This window comes from Typopeltis vanoorti, chromosome 8 (genome assembly GCF_054136105.1).
Source record: "Typopeltis vanoorti isolate ZY-2024b chromosome 8, IOZ_Tvanoo_1.0, whole genome shotgun sequence".
NCBI lineage: Eukaryota > Metazoa > Arthropoda > Arachnida > Uropygi > Thelyphonidae > Typopeltis > Typopeltis vanoorti.
Window position 1 is genome coordinate 49,872,295 of NC_143556.1, and position 23,331 is coordinate 49,895,625.

The 23,331-nt window shown below is 35.7% G+C and overlaps 1 protein-coding gene across 1 annotated transcript in view; it reads right to left on the reverse strand.

The window, feature by feature from the left end:
• Vps52 (vacuolar protein sorting 52) overlaps positions 1-23,331 on the reverse strand; it is a 273,390-nt gene that overhangs the window by 154,978 nt on the left and 95,081 nt on the right. Inside the window, exon 7 of the mRNA XM_090396657.1 lies at positions 11,581-11,642. Coding sequence (XP_090252783.1) covers positions 11,581-11,642 — 62 coding nt within the window. The remainder of the gene's footprint in view (positions 1-11,580; positions 11,643-23,331) is intronic.

Genomic DNA, 23,331 nt, shown 5'->3' on the forward strand with positions numbered 1-23,331 from the left:
AAGATCTGAGATGAAAGAATTGCCCTAGAACTTTTCGTGCAAGACTTTTGACTGAATGTACGATACAGAACCTTTGCAAGTTCCATACTTTTGTACAATTCCTCTTATAGAAAGACTTTTAAGAATTTGGTTAATAGCAGTAAGAAGTGTCATTAAGAGAATCGATTGGCATATTGGAAGTTGATATAAAAATTGTAAAAATAACTTAACAGAGAGTTAGCTAACCTCTTTGCAAGTAAACTAGAAGTTTAATAAGTTGAATTTGTAAGCGGAGAGCAAATAAGATTGTGAGTTAAAGTTAATTAGTGTTAAAGTAAAAAGGTTCTAATTTATGCTAAAGATTTTATAAATGGATAAAGAAAGCAATCTCCCTATTGTTTAATTTGTAAATAAATGTGTTTTAATTATTTGTTAAGAGTGCTAGCTGATCTTTTATTTTACAACTGCACTGTTCTTAAATAAATTGGACTTGTGAGAGGGAAATAATTTAAGGCAATAAAAACGCAATTCAGTTACGAATTATAAATGTTTACTTTAACAATTGTGGTTCATAACTGAACTGCATTTTTATTGCCTTAAATTATTTCCGGCTCACAAGTCCGATTTATTTAAGAACAGTGCAGTTGTAAAATAAAAGATCACAGATCTCAAGAAACTTTGCTCATGAGAGAGAGGGAAATCTACCAGAAGTTTTATTTAGTCTTATGCCAATTAAACGATATATATTGGTGGCGCAGTCTGACAAATAAATTTCCAGTATTCATAGGCATTAGACTAGTAAATACGGAAGGTGGATAATCACAGTACGCAGTAGAATAAACGAGAAAGGAGAAGAGAGAAAAAGCGCTTTAGAGTAAAGCTATAAAGAATTAGGAATAGAATAAAGATAAAAAGATATTACTAATATAGGCAGAGTAAGAAAGGAAAATATATAGAAAAAACGTGTAGAATAGTAAAGATAATAAAATAACACAATAAAGACAGCAGAAGATATTACAGTACATAGTAAGGAATAGGTAAACTACAATCACAGTAATCTGATTTCAAAGAATGGCTAGTGGATCTGATGTTGCTTGTATTGCATCCAGATTGACTGTTGAATTTCTATGTAACATTATTTTGTTGATGATGATGGCTTTACAATCTGGTCTCCCTGTGAAACAGAACTACATCAGTTTTCAGACAAAATAAACTCCTTATACACTCACATTAATTTCACTGTTGACCATGAATCTAACAACAGTCTAAAACACCATAACTCTGATGATGATGAATTTTCCATTTACAGAAAGTCATCCTTTATAAGCAGATATAGCCAAGCATCTTCACGTCATCCTCCTCCTTCAAAAAAAACAGGTATTATCAAAAGCCTCATGTACCAAGGAGACACAATTAATTCTTCCATTGAATTTAATTAAGAATTAAATAAAACAAAATTATATTTTAAGGGTCAAAGCTGTATAACTGAGAGGAGACCTCTACATAGCCTTTAAAGAAATGCGGAGAACCAACCAGGGCTTCTGACCTAATGTCCAATCCTTGCCTTCTCGTGGTGCACACTGTTGGTTATCTACTTGGATACTGAACGAACAAGGATGGGCTGGCAATTTGGGATTGAGCCGACCAAATTGTATTCTTAAAGATTAAACCAAAATAAAAAATGATGGTAAAACATAAAATTTTATGCTGGCTGGGGCGTCGCCCGGTTAAACAAGGCCCCCGTTGTTTTCGCCATGGAACCAGGGCAAACAGCTAAAAGTCAGCTACTGGAACAAATCTGAAAACAAACCCCAACTCAACATCACCAGAGTTAAAGATCAGTACTATCAACATAAGAAGCCTGAATGGCAAAGAAATGGAGCTAGCTGAAGAATTAGATAAGTACCAGATCGACATAATAGGGGTGACCGAAACAAAAAAGACAAAATCTGGTGAGATCTTTCTGAGAAATAAATATAAAATATTATATTCCGGCAATGACAATCAAGGAAAAGAAGGAGTAGCCATAGTATTAAACACAAAATATGAGGCTAATCTTCTTGAATGGCAGTCAGTCTCAAGTACAGTAATATGGGCAAATATGAGAATGGCGAACTGGACAATGAGACTTATTTGTGCCTATGGTCCCACAGAAGGTTCTACTAAGGTAGAAGTAAAGGAATTTTTTAAGGCTTTAGAAAAAGCAACTGACACAATGAAAAAGGAAAAGTTGGTCCTTGTTGGAGATCTAAATAGCAGAAGAGGAAATGATTGTCAGACATACAAAAATATTTTGGGAAAATTTGGAGAAATGAGCAAGGCTAATAATAATGGCAAATATCTGTTGGATTTCTGCTCAGGACATGGACTGGTTATTACTAACACCATGTTCCAACATAAAAATGTGCACAAATTCACATGGAGAGAAGAGGCAAGGAATAAGAAAAGTCTCATTGATAGTGTGGATAGTGATGTTTTCTCCCTGGTGCAGGACACCAGAGTGTACAGAGGATTTGAAATTGGAAGTGATCACTATTTAGTCTTGAGCAGGATAAAATTGAATTTCATATTGAAAAGAATAACATGTAAGAAAGTTTCAAAGCGAATAAAAGTTGAGCAGCTCTCAGATGTGAACTGTAGACTAAAATACACAAAGATTATTGAAGAAAAAATGAAAGAGTTAGAACAGGAATCAAACCTTGGAGATTCAGTGGCAAACTCTGAAGGAAACATTGATTGATTCTGCCAGAGAGGCATGTGGTGAGGTTGTGTGCAAGGATAAAAAAATCAGAACTCCCTGGTGGACACAGGAAGTTAAAGAGGTAGTGAAGGAAAAGAAGAAAGCATATAAAAAGTTCCTGGCAAATAAGTCAGCTTTTACTCTTACAGAATACAGAGACAAATGTAAGAAAGCTAATCAGTGTGTAAAACTAGCTACACAAAAGTAATGGGAGGACTTTGGCAAGAATATAGAAAATAAATATCAAGAAGGTGGCAAAATATTCTGGAGGTTGTTGAAGAAGCTTAGGAATGGAGGAAAGAGTGCTGTAAAAGGAATTAGAGATGATAAAGGTGAAATGAAAACAGGAGAAAAAGATATCCTTAAGGTATGGAGTAATGACTTTGAAAAACTGCTAAATGAAACAAGCAGTGATGACAGCACAGTGATAAAATACACTGACCAGGCATGCAGTCAGGAATACATATCCATACTTGAAGTAGAAAAAGCCATCAAAGGCTTGAAATGTGGAAAGGCAGCAGGAGTAGATGATATTCGACCAGAAATGCTGAAGTATGGTGGTATAAGAGTCTTACAGTGGCTGCACTGCATAGTTCAGAAAGCCTGGACAGAGGGACGAATTCCCGATGATTGGAGTAGAGCTCTCGTAATACCCATATATAAAAAGGGAAATAAAACTGAATGTGAGAATTACAGAGGTATTTCCCTACTGAGTGTTCCTGGCAAGATCTATGCAAGTATACTTGAGAAACGGTTGAGAAGAATTGTGGAAGAAAAGCTTGGTGAAGAACAAGCTGGATTCAGGCCAAATAGAGGCTGTCAGGATCAGATCTTCACTTTACGACAAATAGTAGAGAAAGCATGGGAATATAACAAAGATCTGTATTTAAGTTTTGTCGATTTGGAAAAGGCATATGACAAGGTGCCAAGAGAGAAGCTATTCAATACGCTGCAGTTATATGGTGTCAATGGGGCATTATATCAAGCAATACTTAGTCTTTATTTGAGTTGTGAGTCAGCAGTTAGAATTGAAGGAAGTACAGGAAGATGGTTTAATGTTAAATTTGGTGTGAGACAAGGATGTACATTATCCCCTCTGTTATTCATTATCTATATGGATCACATTATGAAGGAATGTGGTATTAAACCTGATATCAAAATTGGAGATGTTAATGTCAGCTCTTTGCTTTATGCGGATGATGTTATACTTCTAAATAAATCCGCTACAAGTCTGCAATATTCTCTGACTAAATTGAATAGCTGTTGTAATAGATATGGTATGAAGGTCAGCAATAAAAAGACAAAGACAATGAAAATAGGCAGAATCATTGAAAATGTCAACTGTGTTGTGAATGGAGAACCTGTGGAACAAGTAAAACATTTCAGCTACTTAGGCACAATTTTTAGTGAAGATGGTAAACTAAATATAGAAATAGACAACAGAATCAGCAAAGCTGGTATCGTGGGAAGTCAATTGAATAAATTCATATGGAATAAGAAAGAAATTAGTCGGAACACTAAATTAGCTGTATACAAGACTGTGTTCAAACCAATTTTAACTTATGGATCTGAGAGCTGGGTCAGAAGTAAAACACTTGACCAAAGACTAGAGACCGCAGATATGAGAGTTCTGAGAAAGATTAGAGGCGTGAACAGATGGCATCAATGGCAATATCATATTAAAAATGAGGATATTAGGAAAGAACTTGACATTGTCAGCATCCAGGAATGCGTTAGCAGAGCTAATCTCAGATGGTCTGGTCACTTAAATAGAATGGGAGAGGGAAGATTAGCAAAACAAGTGTTCTCTGCCAGGTTGGCAGGAAAACGACCCAGAGGAAGACCAAGATATAGGTGGATTGATACGGTACAAAGTGCCGTAGACGATAGAAATATAAGATCTGATAATGTTGGAGTCTTGACAAGTAACAGACTGATTTGGAGGAAAATTGTAGATAGGAAGTTAGTAATGATGTAATTTTTTCATGTAGTACTGTCATATCCTGTACACCCCTTGAGGGTACATGGCAGGAATTTGATGATGATGATGATGATGAAGGTTCAGGCCTTGCTTCTCATGTCGATGACATGAAAAGCAATCAAAGAAGATGTTGCACTTTAAAAAAGTTTAATTTGATTGTCTATTTCATGAATCATGTGAAGCCCTACTCCACAGTCCTTATCAAACAGATGATATGCCTATCTTTAAGTTTTAAGCAGTGACTGCTACTGTTTATAATTTTTTTTGTTTTTAATTACATAACTATACCTACTTCTCTGGAACTCTAATAGTGTTTTTTCCTAATTGTACAGCTGCGACTGAACAGGTGAAAGTAAACATATGCTGTAAGACTTGTTCTTGTGTTCATAATTTAAATGCTGTACCCAATTCATCTGCTTTCTCCCTAGTGATGCTCATGATATATTGAGCAAACTATTATCATTATTATTATTATTTTGGTAACCTCCATGGAGTCAACATGACTCATTATGGGACTCACTCAAATAATACTCCTATAATGAAGTATTTAATAAATTCTAATTTTCTCTTACATGTGTGAAGCCATTATTTAAAATATTGTACTAAAACATTATGAAATAGTAATATATTGTTACTGTAGTTTTGTGTTTTAGTAGATATTATAGTTTATTATGTGGTGAAAACTGCTTTGCAATCAAAATGTTGGAAGATATGTTTGATAGCTTTGCAGATGTTATGAATTCAGGACTTTAAAACTGTACTTCACTGACAAACTTTGTTTGCTTACACTTGAATAAAGGATTAAACCAAAAATATAATTTCTAGGCAAAACTGAATAAGTTTCTTGTATGTTTCTTTGGGATGGCAGAACACTATTTTGGGCTGAATAGAGAGCATAATATATGAGCTATTGAGGATAATGCTTTTAAGGTGTTGACTTTCTTTGTTTAGTGCAGTGGTTGATGATGAATGTTAAAAAATTGCATTAATAAAAAATGAAATTTACAATTTATCTATACCCCCCCTTTCCCCTACACACCTATGCTTCCACTGTTTCCAATAACAACAGACAGGAAATTTAGTCCAGTGATAAATATATCCACCTATGCACTTTCTCGAAATAAAATGGAAGTGTAAAATAAAAGCTTACATTTTAGGTTTTTTTTTTAAATTAACAATATTATCAGTATAAAATAATTCCCAAACCAAATCTTCCTTGACCTACTGAAAGCATAATAATAATAAAAAAAAAATTTAAATAACCTTATTATTATCAATAAAGCTGATAAAGGTGATATTACTGTCAGCATTGAGAAACATATTACTACAATAAAATTGTAAATGTCATTGGCAATTCTAATGCTTACAAATTAATCACAACTGAACTGACTCCCAATATCATAAAACAAATTAAAAAATTTTACATCAGCACAAAGAGCAAAACTAAATGGATAAATACCCCCCCCCCCTTATTTGCCTGGTTAGGGACAGAAATCAGCAAAAAGTGGAGCCTAGCCTTTATTTAGCTTGCAACAGCTTGCCATTGAAAAATGTAAATAACAAACTATATATCACTTGTGACTGTGGGTGAAAGCTAAATAACACACTATGATATACAAAAGTACAATAAAATGAACAAAAGCTTATCTTTAAATATTTTGATTCTTGAAAGTCAATTGAGAGAAAAAGAATGTGGAAGATCAGTAAATCATGGCAAAAAAGTGAACCATATACAGGAAGTGGTCATATATGAAAGGGACAAAAAAGCGGAACAGTGAAAATCAGGGAACTACTGTATACCATGAAAAAAAAAAAAAAAAAAAACTCCCCATACTAGTTGCTTTCCAACTATTTTTAAGCAAGTAAAGATATGTAAACAAGACTATACTGAATTATCCCTTACAAACAACACCATAACTCTCTCAGATGCTAAAACCATTACAAATACTACCAAAACATTCAAAATTTATTATCAAAAACACTGATGAACATTTTAGGCACACAAAAAGAAATAATAATATCATCTCACAATATTCTCTTTTTCTTTGATGCCTCAACCCCATGCATTAACAGTGATGTTCTTAAATTACTAGACATCATCCCATTCTTCTTATAAATGATCAAGACAGCACAACATACAAAATTATCTCCTTTGGATATTCTCTCACTAATCGATATAATAATCTCAGCTAGTTTTTATTTTTTTATTTTAATTTTTATTATTTTTAATACAATCAAATATTAATGAACAGAATTTTGGTCTTCTAATAAGCCAAAACATTAGTGGGTAACTTTCCAAACTTTTTCTCACCCATGAATCACAACTCCTATTGGTAATGAAAGTTCCAGAAACTATTTCAGTATCTTAATGCCTTAAACCAAAGCTTACAATTCACTATCATATAGATGCAAGCAAAATCTATCAATTATTTGATATCAATTCTTTACATCCCTAATAAGATCAGATTCATAACATAAGTACAGAAGCATATCATAACCTATAAATATCAGAAATTACTTGCTCTTCTCATCATCCTGACTGCATAAAAAAGTTGATCATTAATGCAATTTTTAATGTTTATCATATTCATCCTCAATCATAAATTAAAGATGCCAAGAAATTATATTCTTGGTTTAACCCTTTATCTAAGTGCAAGCAGACAAAGTTTGCAAATGAATTAACTTCATGACTGGGCTACTTGTATACAGAGGCTAATGACTTCAAATCAACTGCCTTAGTATACCATAATGCAAAGCACAAGAAGCCACTGACAAACTTTGTTTGCTTACACTTGAATAAAGGATTAAACCAAGAATATAATTTCTAGGCATCTTTAATTTATAGTTTAACCAAGTAAAAAAAAACTTATAACATAGATTTCTGATCCATAGTAATTTAATAATAAGGTGTTAAACCTTTTCACCACTTGTATATGGGAAATATGTACTACTGCTATTGATTTCTACTAATTATTGCTGCTTTCCTGCAATAATTAGTAGAAAAATAGAAAGTAGGCAGATGTAATCTTAATCACAAAAGTAGGAAAAGCAGTACACCTTCCCCAAAACTATCGTCCCGATCAACTTGCTTTCCTGCCTAGGAAAAATAGCTGAGAGGGTAATACAGAAAGTCACTAAAGAATTAAATCTCATCCCAGATGAGCAATCAGGATTCTGGGAGAACCACTCCACAGAACAACAAGTTCTCAGAGTCATGGAAAACATTAGCATTGGGTTCAACTGGAAGCAGCACACATGGATGATCTTCCTGGACAATGTCGAAGCATTTGACAAAATATGGCATAATGGGTTTCTTTTCAAACTCCTGCAGGCCAAATTTCTACTAGGACTGGTCAAACTTACCAAATCGTACCACAACAATCGCAAACTCTGAGTGAAGTTACAGGAAATTAGATCGTCTGAATACATCATCACTGCAGGCATTCTCCCAGAGGGGCATCCTGCTATCACTTTGTTATCTACGTGGCTGAAATTCCATGCACAGTTGCCACCATAATGGCATTATATGCAGATGATACAGAAATAATGGTCTGCTCCTTGCAACCTGGATTGGCAACCAACAAACTGCAAAACACAGTCTCAGTACTAGAACCACGGTTCAAAATATGGCAAACTGATGTTAATTGAGACAAGAGCACTGCAGTGCTATTCACAAGAAGATGAGTGTCCCAAGAAGGCAAAGTTGTAATGTTTGACATCCCCATTCCATGGCAATCAGTAGTCAAATGCTTAGGTATACAACTAACAACCAGATAAAGGGCTTTGCTTTACAACTCATATTAATTATGTCTGCTTAAAAGTAAATAGGCAATGCAGAAAGCTATACCCATTACTTAATTGTAGTAGCTGGCTAAGCACACAACTCACACTGCTGCTATACAAGATGCTGATCAGGCAAGTCCTGATGTATGGCTCACCTGTATGGAGTCACACAGTGGATTCAAACATTAGCAAACTACAGACAATCCAAAACAAATGTTTACGAATAATGTTTAATGCATCTTTGTTCATAAGAAATGTACATCTTCACCAAGAAGCCGATATCCCTGAAATCAAAATTTTTCTATGCAAAAAGGCTGTGAAATTCTTTGTAAATGCTGCTATCCATCCTAACCCACTAATCCGTCAAGCAGTAGACTACAGTGAGCACTATCCTGCAAAATGTAAATGTCCCAAAACCATACAGATAGACATCAGAGAGCGGTGTGTGGTGGAGTGGAATTAAGGCAAATGAGGGCGACTATGGAGTGCCCCAGGGCTCTGTAGTATGACCACTACTCTTTCATTTGTACATTAACGATATAGCAGAAGATTTGAAAGGGAATATTCAGTTGTTTGCCAATGATGCAAACCTAGGGAGAGCAATAGTTGAAAAAGGTGATGTAGATATCTTACAGGATGATTAAATAAATTAGCAACAGTGTGGACAAAAACTGATGACGGTTGTCAATTAAATGTTGTAAAATGTAAGGTAATGCACTTCAGGATGAAAAGATTACAAACTTCATATCATACTGATAGTACACGTTTACAGGAAATTGATGAGGCCTGGAATCTTGGGGTGATAGTGGATAGAGATCTGAAATTCAGAGGACATAATGCAAGAACTGGCAAAATAGTACAGAGGATTACTAGGATGATGAAGCACACATTGACAATTAAAGATAGGGAGGTTATTATCCCTCTTTATAAGGTTATGATTCCACTGCATGTTGACTATTGTGCACAGATTTAGTCAAGCTGTTTCTTGGATATTGAGAAGTGGTGGAGAGGATTCAGAGATGAGTGACCAAGCTGGTGATAGGTCTGTGGAATTTTCTCTATGATTGAGACTGAGGGTGCATGGGTTGCAGACTTTAGCTGACAGGCAGAGGAGAGAGGATATGATAGAAACTTATACGTTACTAAAGGGATTCTATAATATTGACACAAGAAAATTTTCAATACATGGAGAGTAGGGGGAAAACAAAGGGTTACACTTGGAAGTTGTCTAAGAGTGTGGTTAGTGAGGGTGTGCAGACTAGGTTCTTTACTTGGAGAGTGGTAAATGAGTGGAATGGATTGCTCGAGGTGGTTGTAACCATCCCAACAGTGAATAGGTTTAAGGAGATGTATGATAAGTATTGTGTTAATGGATAGAGTGAACCTTCTCTAATGAGGATTTTGACACCATGGAGTACCCATATAACATAATAATAATACCGAACAGGTAAGCTTTTTTTAAAACCCACTGCCAGAGGCTCAAAATGGGCAAGTCAAAGGCACAATAATAATCCAAGCACGTTAGTCTACCACCTAGTGGTCAACTAAAACAAATATCTCAGGATAAACACCCCATAAAAAACATATCAAACAAATAGTTTTTTTTGTTTTGTTTTCTTATAAAAAAAGAAAAAAAGAGGCAAAAAATAAATAAATAAAGACTCAATAGTAGTTAATAGCCTACAATGGGTGAAAGAAATGCTAAATAATATTCCTTAATACAGCCCAAAGAACTACAGGCCCAATCAATCCATGGTGCCAGAACAGTTAACAATTTAACCCTCCAGGAAATATTAATATTCCAGGAAAGAACATTAACAGAAAAAGAACAATTTTGAAAGGAAAACTCATGAGAAACAACTTCAGTTAAAGTCATTTGGGATTACCAAGACTAGATTTTTACCTTGTGACAAACAGATGTGATATGGGAATATAATCACGATTTCTATTTAAGATCTGGTGATTTTGAAAAAGATTAACAAAGTTTATTTCAAAACTGAAGACATTACTATCAACCAATCAATGCATAAATTTATTCACATTTTTATGCTGAAACATGATTTTATCCCCTTAACAGTGTTTACAAGTAAATAATCATATGGATGTGAAGTGCCCAATAAAACTGAAATAACATTTGGATAGTAATGAAATAATATGGATGCAAAGCATGAATTAACTGATATACTTCATTCATATGGTTGCTTGGGTGGTTAACTAATGATCATCCAGGGTTCTGAATAGAAACTGAGAAGATTCTTTAGCACATTATTAGCATTGCCCTTTTCCCAAATTTTTCCCAAACATTTCCATATTTATAGATTTTATTCCTTTAGGATTTACTCTGTTGTTTTAGTTTCCAAAAACTTTTCATTTGCTTTTCATTCCTCTATTTCAGCAATCTTATTTAACAACTCAAGAAATTCCTCTGTTTCTTCCTTACTGGCACCTCTAGTGGAATAACAGGCATAAAAGAAGTCACATCAGATTAGTAACGAGGTCCATCATAGGAAGGTGATAAGTGGATATTGAGTCAGAAGTCACAGTTAGTTCTATACATTTTTATATGTTAAGTAAAGCTATCTAGCTGAAACCCATAAACAATTCAAAATGTCATCAGTGTTTCAAAATTTTATTCCATTTTCTGCTGGCAGATCATTACCAATAAAGCCATAAAGATATACTCCTTTTACATATATAGACCATAAAATACTTGCTGTTTAACAGCCTTATGGGGATACTGACTCAAGAGATGAATGCTCAACTGGTTTGACAAGCACTTCTGTTCTCCAACCAATAGCTCATGTGTTTAATTACAACTGTGGACATGGAGGTCTTGAATGTTTTTGAAAATTCATCAAATGGATGAATTTTTAACTAGCACAAGACCACCACCACCCTGCATATTGAAAACATGAAGTGGTTTGAAAAGTTCCATGTTTAGTCTTCAGACCAGATTCCTGGATTACATAACCTATCCTTGGTATTAATATATAATAAGTTTATAACCTTTTCTGATGGGATTAACACACACACACACATATATATATATATATAGTGAGCTGTTTGTGTGCACTGCATATATTTCAAAACTTCTTACTTTATCATGCTTTCTTGAACTATCATATCATCCACAAACTGGCTTAATTCTCCTCTCACTGCCTAGAGTAAAACAAAAAAAAATAAAATATTTAAAATGCTTTGTTTAAAATTTAAATAAATAATTATTACATCAACGTTAAAGCAACCAAAAATTTATTTTCTCAAAATTTTTAGAAGAGATTGAATTTTGAAAAATTAAAAAATAGCATGCTATAAGAGATTAAAAAAAAAAACTGCATGCCAGAGGTTGTATCATCTATAGCAGTGTTTCTCAAACTTCAGATACCCACATACTCCTTCTTAAATTTTCATTATTACCAAGTACCCCTTATCAAATAATAAATAAATAAATAAAGTATTTATTTATTGTATTTATAAAGTATTTATTTATTCATTCCATTGTAAATGTCTATTTTATTTGAATTTATATGTTCATGTAAACAAAAAATATGATTTATTTTTAATAGAACAAAATTTGTAATTTTGCATGTCTTTTGATTTTCCTGTCCATGAAAATCCACATTTCAAGTAATTCATATCATACTTACGAAGATTTTTCATCTTCTTCCTAGCTGGTTCTCTAGAGATGTCAGACGACACACCCTTATCAATTTCATTTAAACCAGATGCAATATCCATGTTTTCTTGTTGCTTACAGCTACTTGTATTTCCTATGTTGCTCTCTTTTGTGGGTTTTATAAATCCAATCTTTAACCAATGATCCATACTTAAGAATTTGAAAGCTAAAAAAATTACCGTATTTACTCAAATATAACTCCCACTTTTTTCCCAAAATTCAAGCTAAAAAATCGTGGTGCAAGATATAGTAGGGATTTTTGGAAACTGAAGTTTTCAGAAAAAAACTGAAAATAGTGTGATTTCCCAAGAAGCTCCTACTCGCTATTACTACTTTTGGCATCGAGAACATTTTCCTTGTGTGCATCATCAAAGTCATCCACCGAAATAGCTTCATCTTCTTTCCCATCATTTCAAGCAAAAATTACCAGTCATTTACAAGACTTGAGATACATAGAGCTATGAAAAGAAGCATATGATTGGTGCAGTATTAACAAAAGATTGCACGAACCAAAGATAAATTAGCATTTCAACAGTTGAGTTGAAATGCTAATTCTCTTCAACCAAATTCCATAATATCTGAAACACATTCACTATATATTTCTTAGCTTTAAGATGTTCATGACGGGATGGTGTCAAGCAAAACCATATGTTGCACCGCCAACATATGGTTTTGCTTGAGTCTATACAGTTTCTGTTGGAGGGGAGATGTGATTCATTAGTTAGTGCCATTTTTATCCCAGTTGTCTCTAATTGCACTATTTGTTGAGAAATATAATGATTCCATGTGTTAATGATGCATAGCCGAAAATTACCATGTACCCCATGAAGACCTTTCACGTACCCCCCCCCCCCCCGGGGTGGGGGGGGGTACGCGTACCACACTTTGAGAAACACTGATCTATAGCATGCAGCTCATGTTTTGCTTATGAAATTCACTGTTGTTTATTACACCTTTTCTATTGTTTGTTAAACAGGAAATTATCTATACATTCAGATCAAACATTTGCATATATATATTATTAATAAACATTAATAGTTTATTAGCCAGCCTGGTTGACCGAGTGGATAGCGTATCTGCTCTCCAGCTAAAGAGCTGCGGGTTTGAATCCCGCCATGGGCATGGATGTTTGCGATTGTCTGTGGAAATACCAATGGTGGTTGGAGGTAGATGGTGTTGGTGTAGTAACAGGCAGTTAGTGATTGAATGGTGTAGATGGAGGTGTAGAGCAGGTGTCTTCCCTCAAAGAGTCCTCGGACTCCCTGGAGGTGTCAAACAAAAATAATAAATAAAATAAATAAAGTTGTGCTTATGTGTTTCAAAGTTTGTTACCTCGATCAACCACACAGTTATGCTGCATGATGAGCCACCACCAAAAAAATTAAATAAATAAACAAAATAAAAACAATTATTATATATATATATATATATGCTAGGGTTGAATAAACTCTTAAGTGTTGAATGAATTGGGCAGTCAACTTGCAAGTTTTGTTGGCAAAGCAATCTTGCTATTTTATCTGTGACTGATTGTATATATACACTACCTACCAATAACTGACCGGACACTTTAACAATTTACAATTGATACCAGCAAGCAAACGTTAATATTGGGTATGTCCACCTTTGGTTTTGATCACCTCCTGCACCCTTTGAGGGAGGCTTTCCACCAATGCGTGGCAGCCTTAGGTGGAATTTGTTTCCATTCCTCCATAAAAGCAGTATTGAGTTCAGTGGCAGATCGAGGGTGTGCTGCTCTGAACCTCAATCAGCACTCCAATTCATCCCACAGGTGTTCAATGGGGGTTGAGATCAGCACTCTGTGCAGGCCATGGAAGTCATTCAACGCTCATCTCTTCATACAATTCCATAACAGCTGCAGCTTTGTGCCATGGGACACTGTCGTCTTGACAGTAATACAGGTCCGTTCCATAAAAACTCCACAGTGTAGACAGCACCTGATTATCCAGAATATCCAAGTACTGAGCTGCCTTCATATAACCACAGACAACAACCAGTGGTTCCACTCCAAACCAGGTGAATGAGCCCCCACACCATTACTCCTCCACTACCAAACTTTACTGTGGGCGCAGCACATTGTGGTAACAAGCATTTGCCAGGCTGCCTCCACACCCTGACATCAGACTGGAAACAGATGAATCTTGATTCATTACTCCAGAATGCTGTTTTCCACTGGTCAATTGTCCAGTTCACATGCTCTTTTCACAAGGCCAGATGAGCCACCTTGTTCATTGGCAATGTTCGGCTTGTGTGCCACTGCTCTTCCATGGAACTCCGGTAAATGGAGTTCTTTTCGTACAGTATTAGTGTTCACCATGGTGTTACTGGTACTCTGGAACTCATCATGGATTGTCATGCCAGTTATAGCTGGTTTCTGTGTGCCACCTATTTTAACATCTTCCTGTCCCTGTCAGTCATTTTCGGTGACTGCCATGGGTGTTTTCCTGCACTAGTGATGCTGGAACATTGTTGATCACATCACCAACCATTGATTTCGGATGCTCCAGTTGAGCAGATGGCACATATGGACATGTCACCAAAAAAATCTGCAGCATCTCTTGGAATTCTTTGAAGGCTTTTTTTCCACATTTAGCATAATATCTAATTTTGGAATCTTACTGAGAGAGATTGAAAAATTGAAAACATGAGAAAGGATGTTCATTTCAGGATAACAGTTTTGAGGACTTGATAATAACTATTTCATCAATTGGTAATCTATCATTGTGGATGTTTCTTTCTTTGATCACTTCTAGAAGGCACTAACACCAATTACAAGTTGGACTGCAATCCTACAGAATATTTCCAAAATAAAACCAACAACTTAATAAAAATATTGAAGAAACCAAAGAATGCCTTGAATCTAGACACCCTCTTGTTCTCAGAATAAATGGGGTCCCTAAACTGTATAAATTAAATTTGCCAGTGAAACCAATTGATGATGCAAGTTTTTTACTATCTAAACATCTAGCAAAGCAAATGAATCCTTACATCAGGCAAACATTCTGCAAGACACCACAATGGCTCCTACTGATTTAATTACAAGCCTGGACATAGTAAATCTTTTCACCAACGTTCCAAGAAAACATCCAACTGTTTCAAAACATCTTTCCACCAGACACAGTGGATTTCTTTAAACACTGTATCAATAGTACTTTTTTCAAATGTGAGGAAGATTATTTTGAAATGGAAGAAGGACTAGCAATGAGCACTACCCTCTCTCCATTGTTAGCTGTCCTATTCATGGAATGGAGTGAAAGAATGGCCCTCCAGGCCCAAAGGCTAATGGCCCAAGGAACACATCCAAAAATTTGGCAAAGATATGTTGACGATATTTTTATCATCTAGCCCAGTACTACCCAGTATTACCCAATTAGAAGATTTTGTTACCTGCTTGAACCACATTCATCTTCGAATTAAATTCATGAGATTTACTAAGATTTCTAATTCACTGTTGAATTAGAAAGAAATAGGTCTTTATCATTTTTAGATATAGTAGCTGAGGTATCTGAACAAAAACCCTCACCTTCTCAATCTATAGGAAACCAACCAACACAAGTCGTTACCTACACACAACTTCTCATCACCATCTAGTGCAAAAAGTAGGCATCATCTGTTTCTTGCATGAAAAAGTCTACAGAATTTCTACTAACATAGATAAAAGAAACTAAGAACTACAGAATCTCATTTGAAAAGTGACCTGCAGGCACATGAACGGTATAAAGCGCAGGCCAGAAGGGTAACGAGTGTGGTAAAAAAAAGCAAAAGTGGATTATGAAAGGAAACTAGCTATGCAAGCTAAAGAGAATCCCAAACAGTTCTTTCAATATTGTGCAAGCAAAAAAAAAAAAAGTACACGGCAGAATGATTTTAAGGAATGACGATGGCAAGAAGGTCACTGAATCAGTCGATATAGTGGAATTACTGAGTAAGCAATTTGCAAGAGTATATCATTCAGGTGGTGACATTGAAAAAATGAAGGAACCATTAGTTTATACGAGAAATGCAATGAATGAAGGGGAGGTGAATAGTCGATTACAGAACCTTAATGTGAATACATCTGTGGGATTGGATGGTATACCGGCACGGGTCTTACGTGAAGCGGCTAAAGAATTATCAGTGCCCTTGACCATGTTGTTTAATCTGCGTCTCGGGTTTGGTTTAGTCCTGAAAGTGTGGAAAGAGGGGAAAATAGTTCCACTGCATAAAAGAGGATCCAAGACTACTGTTGCAAATTACCGACCGATCAGCATATCAGGAGTTGTTGTCAATGTCTTGGAGAAAGTAGTCAAGGGAAAAATACAGGAATGAATTGATGAAAATGAGATACTGTATGGGGGGACAGCATGGCTTTGTGAAGGGTAGATCATGCCTCAGTAACTTGCTCAAGTTTTATAACACAGTGACGGCTGACCTGGATAAGGGTAATGGGTTTACAGTGATACTGCTGGACCTGGCTAAGGCATTTGACAGGATACCACATGGAATTCTAATCTGTAAACTACAACATATGGGTATGGATACTGGGTTGGTGAGATGGATAGGTGGGTGGTTGATGGAGAGAATTCAGAGAGTAGTTTATTCAGGAGTAGAGTCCAAAAGAAAGACAGCCTGTGACTAGTGGTGTGCTGCAGGGTTCTGTTCTTGGACCACTGCTGTTTAGTTTGTTCATTAACGATATAGGGAAGGATCTAAGGGGAACAGATCATTTGTTCGCTGATGATGCAAAGTTGGGTAGGGCAATAGTGAATGCATAAGATCTCAAAATCTTGCAGGATGACTTGGATAGATTGGAGTTCTGGGGTAAGGAGAATGGATGTCAATTTAATGTGACAAAATGTAAGGTTATGCATTTTGGGTGAAAAGATTAGCAGCAGTATACCACATTGGTGGAACTGTACTCCAGGAGATTGATGAAGCCAGGGACTTGGGAGTGTTGGTGGATAGGGAGATGAAGTTTAGGGGGATTATTGCAAAAGTGGCTAAATCAGGCTCATCAACTCACTTGGTTGTTGAAAAATACTTTGACGCGCAGAGACAAGCAAGTTATTGTACCTCTGTACCAAGCCTTGATAAGAGCTCATCTCGACTACTGTGCCCAGATTTGGTCACCTAGGTTTCTTCTTGATGGGGAAGGAGGTGGAGAGGATCCAGAGGCGAGTGACCAAGATGATAGCAGGTCTATGGAATGAACCTTATGAGAACAGGTTGAAGATTTGTGGGTTGCAGAAATTAGTTGATAGGTGGAAAAGGGGAGATATGATTGCGACATTCAAATTGCTAAAGGGTTTCTATAGGATTAATTCAGAGGATATTTTTGAGATCAGGACTGGTGGTTGGAGAACCTATGGAAGCTAGGCAAGAGTGTGGTTAGCAAGGGTGTTAGTGCTGGGTTCTTTACTTTTAGAGTGGTAAATGAGTGGAATAAGATGCCAGAGTTTGTTGTGGGTGCTATGACGGTGAGTGAGTTCCAGGTAAGGTATGATAGATACTGTGAGAATGTTGTATAGTTGTGTGGACATGATGTTTAGTGCCTCCCTCGATGAGTCTAAGGACTCCCTGGAGTCACCCGTAATAATAATAATAATAATAATAAAAATAATAATTTCAGTCCTTCCAAACAAATAGCTACAACAGAACATTAGTCAAAAAAATTCTATTTCAACCTCCAAAACAATCCAGAAGAACAAACAAACCAAATTAGACTATAAAGAAGCAGTGATTCTCCCATATAATTACAATCAAATAGCAAGATTGCCTCACCAACAAAATTTAAAGATTGCCTTCTACCCAATCAACAAAATCTCTAATCACCTTAAATTTCCTAAACATCCACATCTGCCACTTAAAAAACCAGGTGCCTACAAGATCAGTTGCAAATGTGGTCTACACTACATAGGACAAACTGGCAAATCTGGAGAGATACACTGATCAGAAACACTTCAAGGGATTGAAAAAATGCACAAATCGGCACAGAAACAAAACATCACATCATTCATCATCAAATTCCTGCCATGTACCCTCAAGGGGTGTACAGGATATGACAGTACTACATGAAAAAATTACATCATTACTAACTTCCTATCTACAATTTTCCTCCAAATCAGTCTGTTACTTGTCAAGACTCCAACATTACCAGATCTTATATTTCTATCGTCTAAGGCACTTTTACCGTATCAATCCACCTATATCTTGGTCTTCCTCTGGGTCGTTTTCCTGCCAACCTGGCAGAGAACACTTGTTTTGCTAATCTTTCCTCTCCCATTCTATTTAAGTGACGATACCACCTGAGATTAGCTCTGTTAACGCATTCCTGGATGCTGACAATGTCAAGTTCTTTCCTAATATCCTCATTTTTAATATGATGCCATTGATGCCATCTGTTCACGCCTCTAATCTTTCTCAGGACTCTCATATCTGCGGTCTCCAGTCTTTGGTCAAGTGTTTTACTTCTGAACCCAACTCTCAGATCCATAAGTTAAAACTGGTTTGAACACTGTCTTGTATACAGCTAATTTAGTGTTCCGACTAATTTCTTTCTTATTCCATCTTCAGTAAAAATCATGCCTAAGTAGCTGAAATGTTTTACTTGTTCCACAGGTTCTCCATTCACAACACAGTTGACATTTTCAATGATTCTGCCTATTTTCATTGTCTTTGTCTTTTTATTGCTGACCTTCATACCATATCTATTACAACAGCTATTCAATTTAGTCAGAGAATCTTGCAGATTTGTAGCGGATTTATTTAGAAGTATAACATCATCCGCATAAAGCAAAGAGCTGACATTAACATCTCCAATTTTGATATCAGGTTTAATACCACATTCCTTCATAATGTGATCCATATAGATAATGAATAACAGAGGGGATAATGTACATCCTTGTCTCACACCAGATTTAACATTAAACCATCTTCCTGTACTTCCTTCAATTCTAACTGCTGACTTACAACTCAAATAAAGACTAAGTATTACTTGATATAATGCCCCATTGACACCATATAACTGCAGCGTATTGAATAGCTTCTCTCTTGGCACCTTGTCATATGCCTTTTCCAAATCGACAAAACTTAAATACAGATCTTTGTTATATTCCCATGCTTTCTCAACTATTTGTCGTAAAGTGAAGATCTGATCCTAACAGCCTCTATTTGGCCTGAATCCAGCTTGTTCTTCACCAAGCTTTTCTTCCACAATTCTTCTCAACCGTTTCTCAAGTATACTGGCATAGATCTTGCCAGGAACACTCAGTAGGGAAATACCTCTGATTCTCACATTCAGTTTTATTTTCCTTTTTATATATGGGTACTATGAGAGCTCTACTCCAATCATCAGGAATTCGTCCCTCTGTCCAGGCTTTCTGAACTATGCAGTGCAGCCACTGTAAGACTTTTATACCACCATACTTCAGCATTTCTGGTCGAATATCATCTACTCCTGATGCCTTTACACATTTCAAGCCTTTGATGGCTTTTTCTACTTCAAGTATGGATATGTATTCCTGACTGCATGCCTGGTCAGTGTTTTTTATCACTGTGCTGTCATCACTGCTTGTTTCATTTAGCAATTTTTCGAAGTAATTACTCCATACTTCAAGGAAATCTTTTTCTCCTGTTTTCATGTCACCTTTATTATCTCTAACTCCTTTTACAGCACTCTTTCTTCCATTCCTAAGCTTCTTCAACAAACTCCAGAATATTTTGCCACCTTCTTAATATTTATTTTCTATATTCCTGCCAAAGTCCTCCCATGACTTTGGCAAGAAGCTAGTTTTACACACTGTTTAGCTTTCTTACATTTGTCTCTGTATTCTGTAAGAGTAAAAGCTGACTTATTTACCAGGAACTTTTGATATGCTTTCTTCTTTTCCTTCACTGCCTCTTTAACTTCCTGTGTCCACCAGGGAGTTCCGATTTTTTTTATCCTTGCACACAACCTCACCACATGCCTCTCTGGCAGAATCCATCAATATTTTCTTCAGAGTTTCCCACTGAATCTCCAAGGTTTCATTCCTGTTCTCAAACTCTTACATTTTCATTTCAATAATCTTTCTGTATTTTAGTCTACAGTTCACATCTGAGAGCTGCTCAACTTTTATTCGCTTTAAAACTTTCTTACATGTTATTCTTTTCAATATGAAATTCAATTTTATCCTGCTCAAGACTAAATAGTGATCACTTCCAATTTCAAATCCTCTGTACACTCTGGTGTCCTGCACCAGGGAGAAAACATCACTATCAACAATAACATAGTCAATGAGACTTTTCTTATTCCTAGCCTCTTCTCTCCATGTGAATTTGTGCACATTTTTATGTTGGAACATGATGTTAGTAATAACCAGTCCATGTCCTGAGCAGAAATCCAACAGGTATTTGCCATTATTATTAGCTTTGCTCTTTTCTCCAAATTTTCCCAAAACATTTTTGTATGTCTGACAATCACTTTCTACTCTGCTATTTAGATCTCCAACAAGAACCGACTTTTCCTTTTTCATTGTGTAGTTGCTTTTTCTAAAGCATCAAAAAATTCCTCCACTTCTATAATAAGTCTCATTGTCCAGTTCCCCATTCTCATATTTGCCCAAATCACTCTACTTGACACTGCCTGTCATTCAACAAGAGCCCTGTATTTTGTATTTAATACCATGGCTACTCCTTCTTTTCCTTGATTGTAATTGCCTGAATATAACATTTTGTATTTATTGCTCAGAAAGATCTCACCAGTTTTGGTCTTTTTTGTTTCAGGCACCCCTATTATGTCGATCTGGTACTTATCTAATTCCTCAGCTAGCTCCATTTCTTTGCCATTCAGGCTTCTTACGTTGATAGTACCGATCTTTAACTCTGGTGATGTTGAGTTGGGGTTTGTTTTCAGATTTGTTCCAGTAACTGACTTTTTGCTGTTCGCCCTGGTTCTCTGGCGAAAACAATGGGGGCCTTGTTTAACCAGGCGATACCCCAGCCGGCATGAAATTTTGTCATGTTGTACCATCATTTTTTATTTTGGTTTAACCAATAAGAATACAATTTGGTCGGCTAAATCCCAAATTGCCAGCCCATCCTCGTTCGTTCAGTATCAAAGTAGATACCCAACAGAGTGCACCACGAGAAGGTGAGGATTGGACATTAGGTCAGAAGCCCTGGTCGGTTCTCCGCATTCCTTTAAAGGCTATGTGGAGGTCTCCTCTCAGTTATACAGCTTTGACCCTTAAGCACCCCCAAAACATCACATAGATTGCCAAAAAATTCAAATGCTGCACGTGTAGAATGCTCCACATTCAAAGAATCTGCTGAAATGATGAAAGTGTAACAAAAAAAAACAAGGTTCATTTTACATAAAGTCTGGTCTTAATTAATCCATCCTGACACATTTGTATCTACCAGTAATATACAGCAACCCATGAACTAACAGCCAGAGTAATAGCAAATAAAATGCTTTTCATCATTTAAATGAGTTCAATATTCACTGGAGATGTTAACTGCTTTTTACTTGCTTTCTAGTTTTTTAGTTTATTCATGTTATTTTCTGATGAAGTTAAACAAAGCATTTCACAAACTACTCAAAATAAAAAATAGTTTCTATTTTTTTACATCCTTGTTTGTAGTTAAATACCAGATAAAATATTTCTAGTCTGAAGTAACTGCCAGTCTGGTTGGCTGAGTGGTTAGTGTATCCACTCTCCAACAAGCTGCAGGTTCTAATCCTGCCTTGGACATTGATGTTTGTGACTGTTTTTAGGTTGGAGTTGAATTTCATCAACAAGTATGAGACAACATCCTGCTTACTTAAGACATGAAGCCCTTGAAAGTTAAATGTTTCATCTCTAGAGCAGTGTTTCTATACTATATAAAAAATAAATAAAAAATACAAAAAATTATAGAAATTAATAAATAATAGAATAAAAAATCCTTAGTCCACTCACATTACTAATATGCTATACTAACTTTTCATGAGTGGAACCACATAAAAACTTTTTAAGAAAATATTATTACAAATGCACCGTTTAGGAATCCAAGAACTCATCAAGAAAGGACCCATTTAGACAATGAATACTTGAATATGTAGTATATCTCTCTCCTTGAATAGATTTACTGAAGACGCACTCACATCTAATGTATTCCACAAATCACTAAAAGCCATGAGAAGAACCTGCACTTCACATGCTTCCTAACAACACCTCTAGCTAGTTTCTAGAAATGATGACCCTAAGTTCTATATCTATCCATATGTTGCAAAATCTCCCTTCTATCTATACTGTAAGATTCCCTTACTAATTTGTACATTCCTATTATCTCCTCTCCTCTGTCCATTCCTTCAACTCCGAAGACCACATTGCCTCAATATGGAATCCCATCAATAAAAATGGCCTGATTATAACCAAAACTAAGCTGAGTAGGCAACATAAGACTAACCATAAGACTAAATTATGGTTGAGGAAAGGAATCTGGATAAGTTGTGGGTCTTAAGGGCCTATAAATACTACAGATCACCATTGTCATTATCCTGTCAAATAGTAGACAGAGTTGCCTGTTACACCCTCGAGCCATTTCTTGGCTGGCCTTCCCAGCATTCTCCTTGAGGTACCCTGGTCCTGTCCATTCTGTTTACATGCTGTAACCAATTTTGCAACCAATATATTGCAGAATATATTGTATTATAAGTATCATTTTTAGTTTATTCATTCAGTTTTTCATCAAGTGCAGTAACATATATCCTACAGTACTTCTCATAAATTTAATTTCAACTGATGTAAGTCTTTTGTTTTCTGATGGTCCAAGCTTCACTTCCATAGTTAAGCATTAGTCTTGCTAATGTCTTGTACACTTTAATTCTGTTATGCCTCTGTACATTTGTTGGATTAAAAACTTGATTAATTATTCTAAGAACAAGTATTACTTTCGAATTTTATTATTAATGTACTTTCTATTTCTTCATTGTAAGTCAGACTATAACCAAGATAGTTTGAAATAATATAAGAAAATAATGATTCTTGAGAATCATTATTTTCAATACATATTTTACTCCAAACTGGGTCCTTTCCTGGAAATGTATGGTTTTGGAATGGTTTTGGTTTTGGTTATGGAAATTTGCTAATGTATGGGATGGAGATGCAACCTTTAAAATTATTATTAGTTTCTGTGGTGCACTATCTAGGA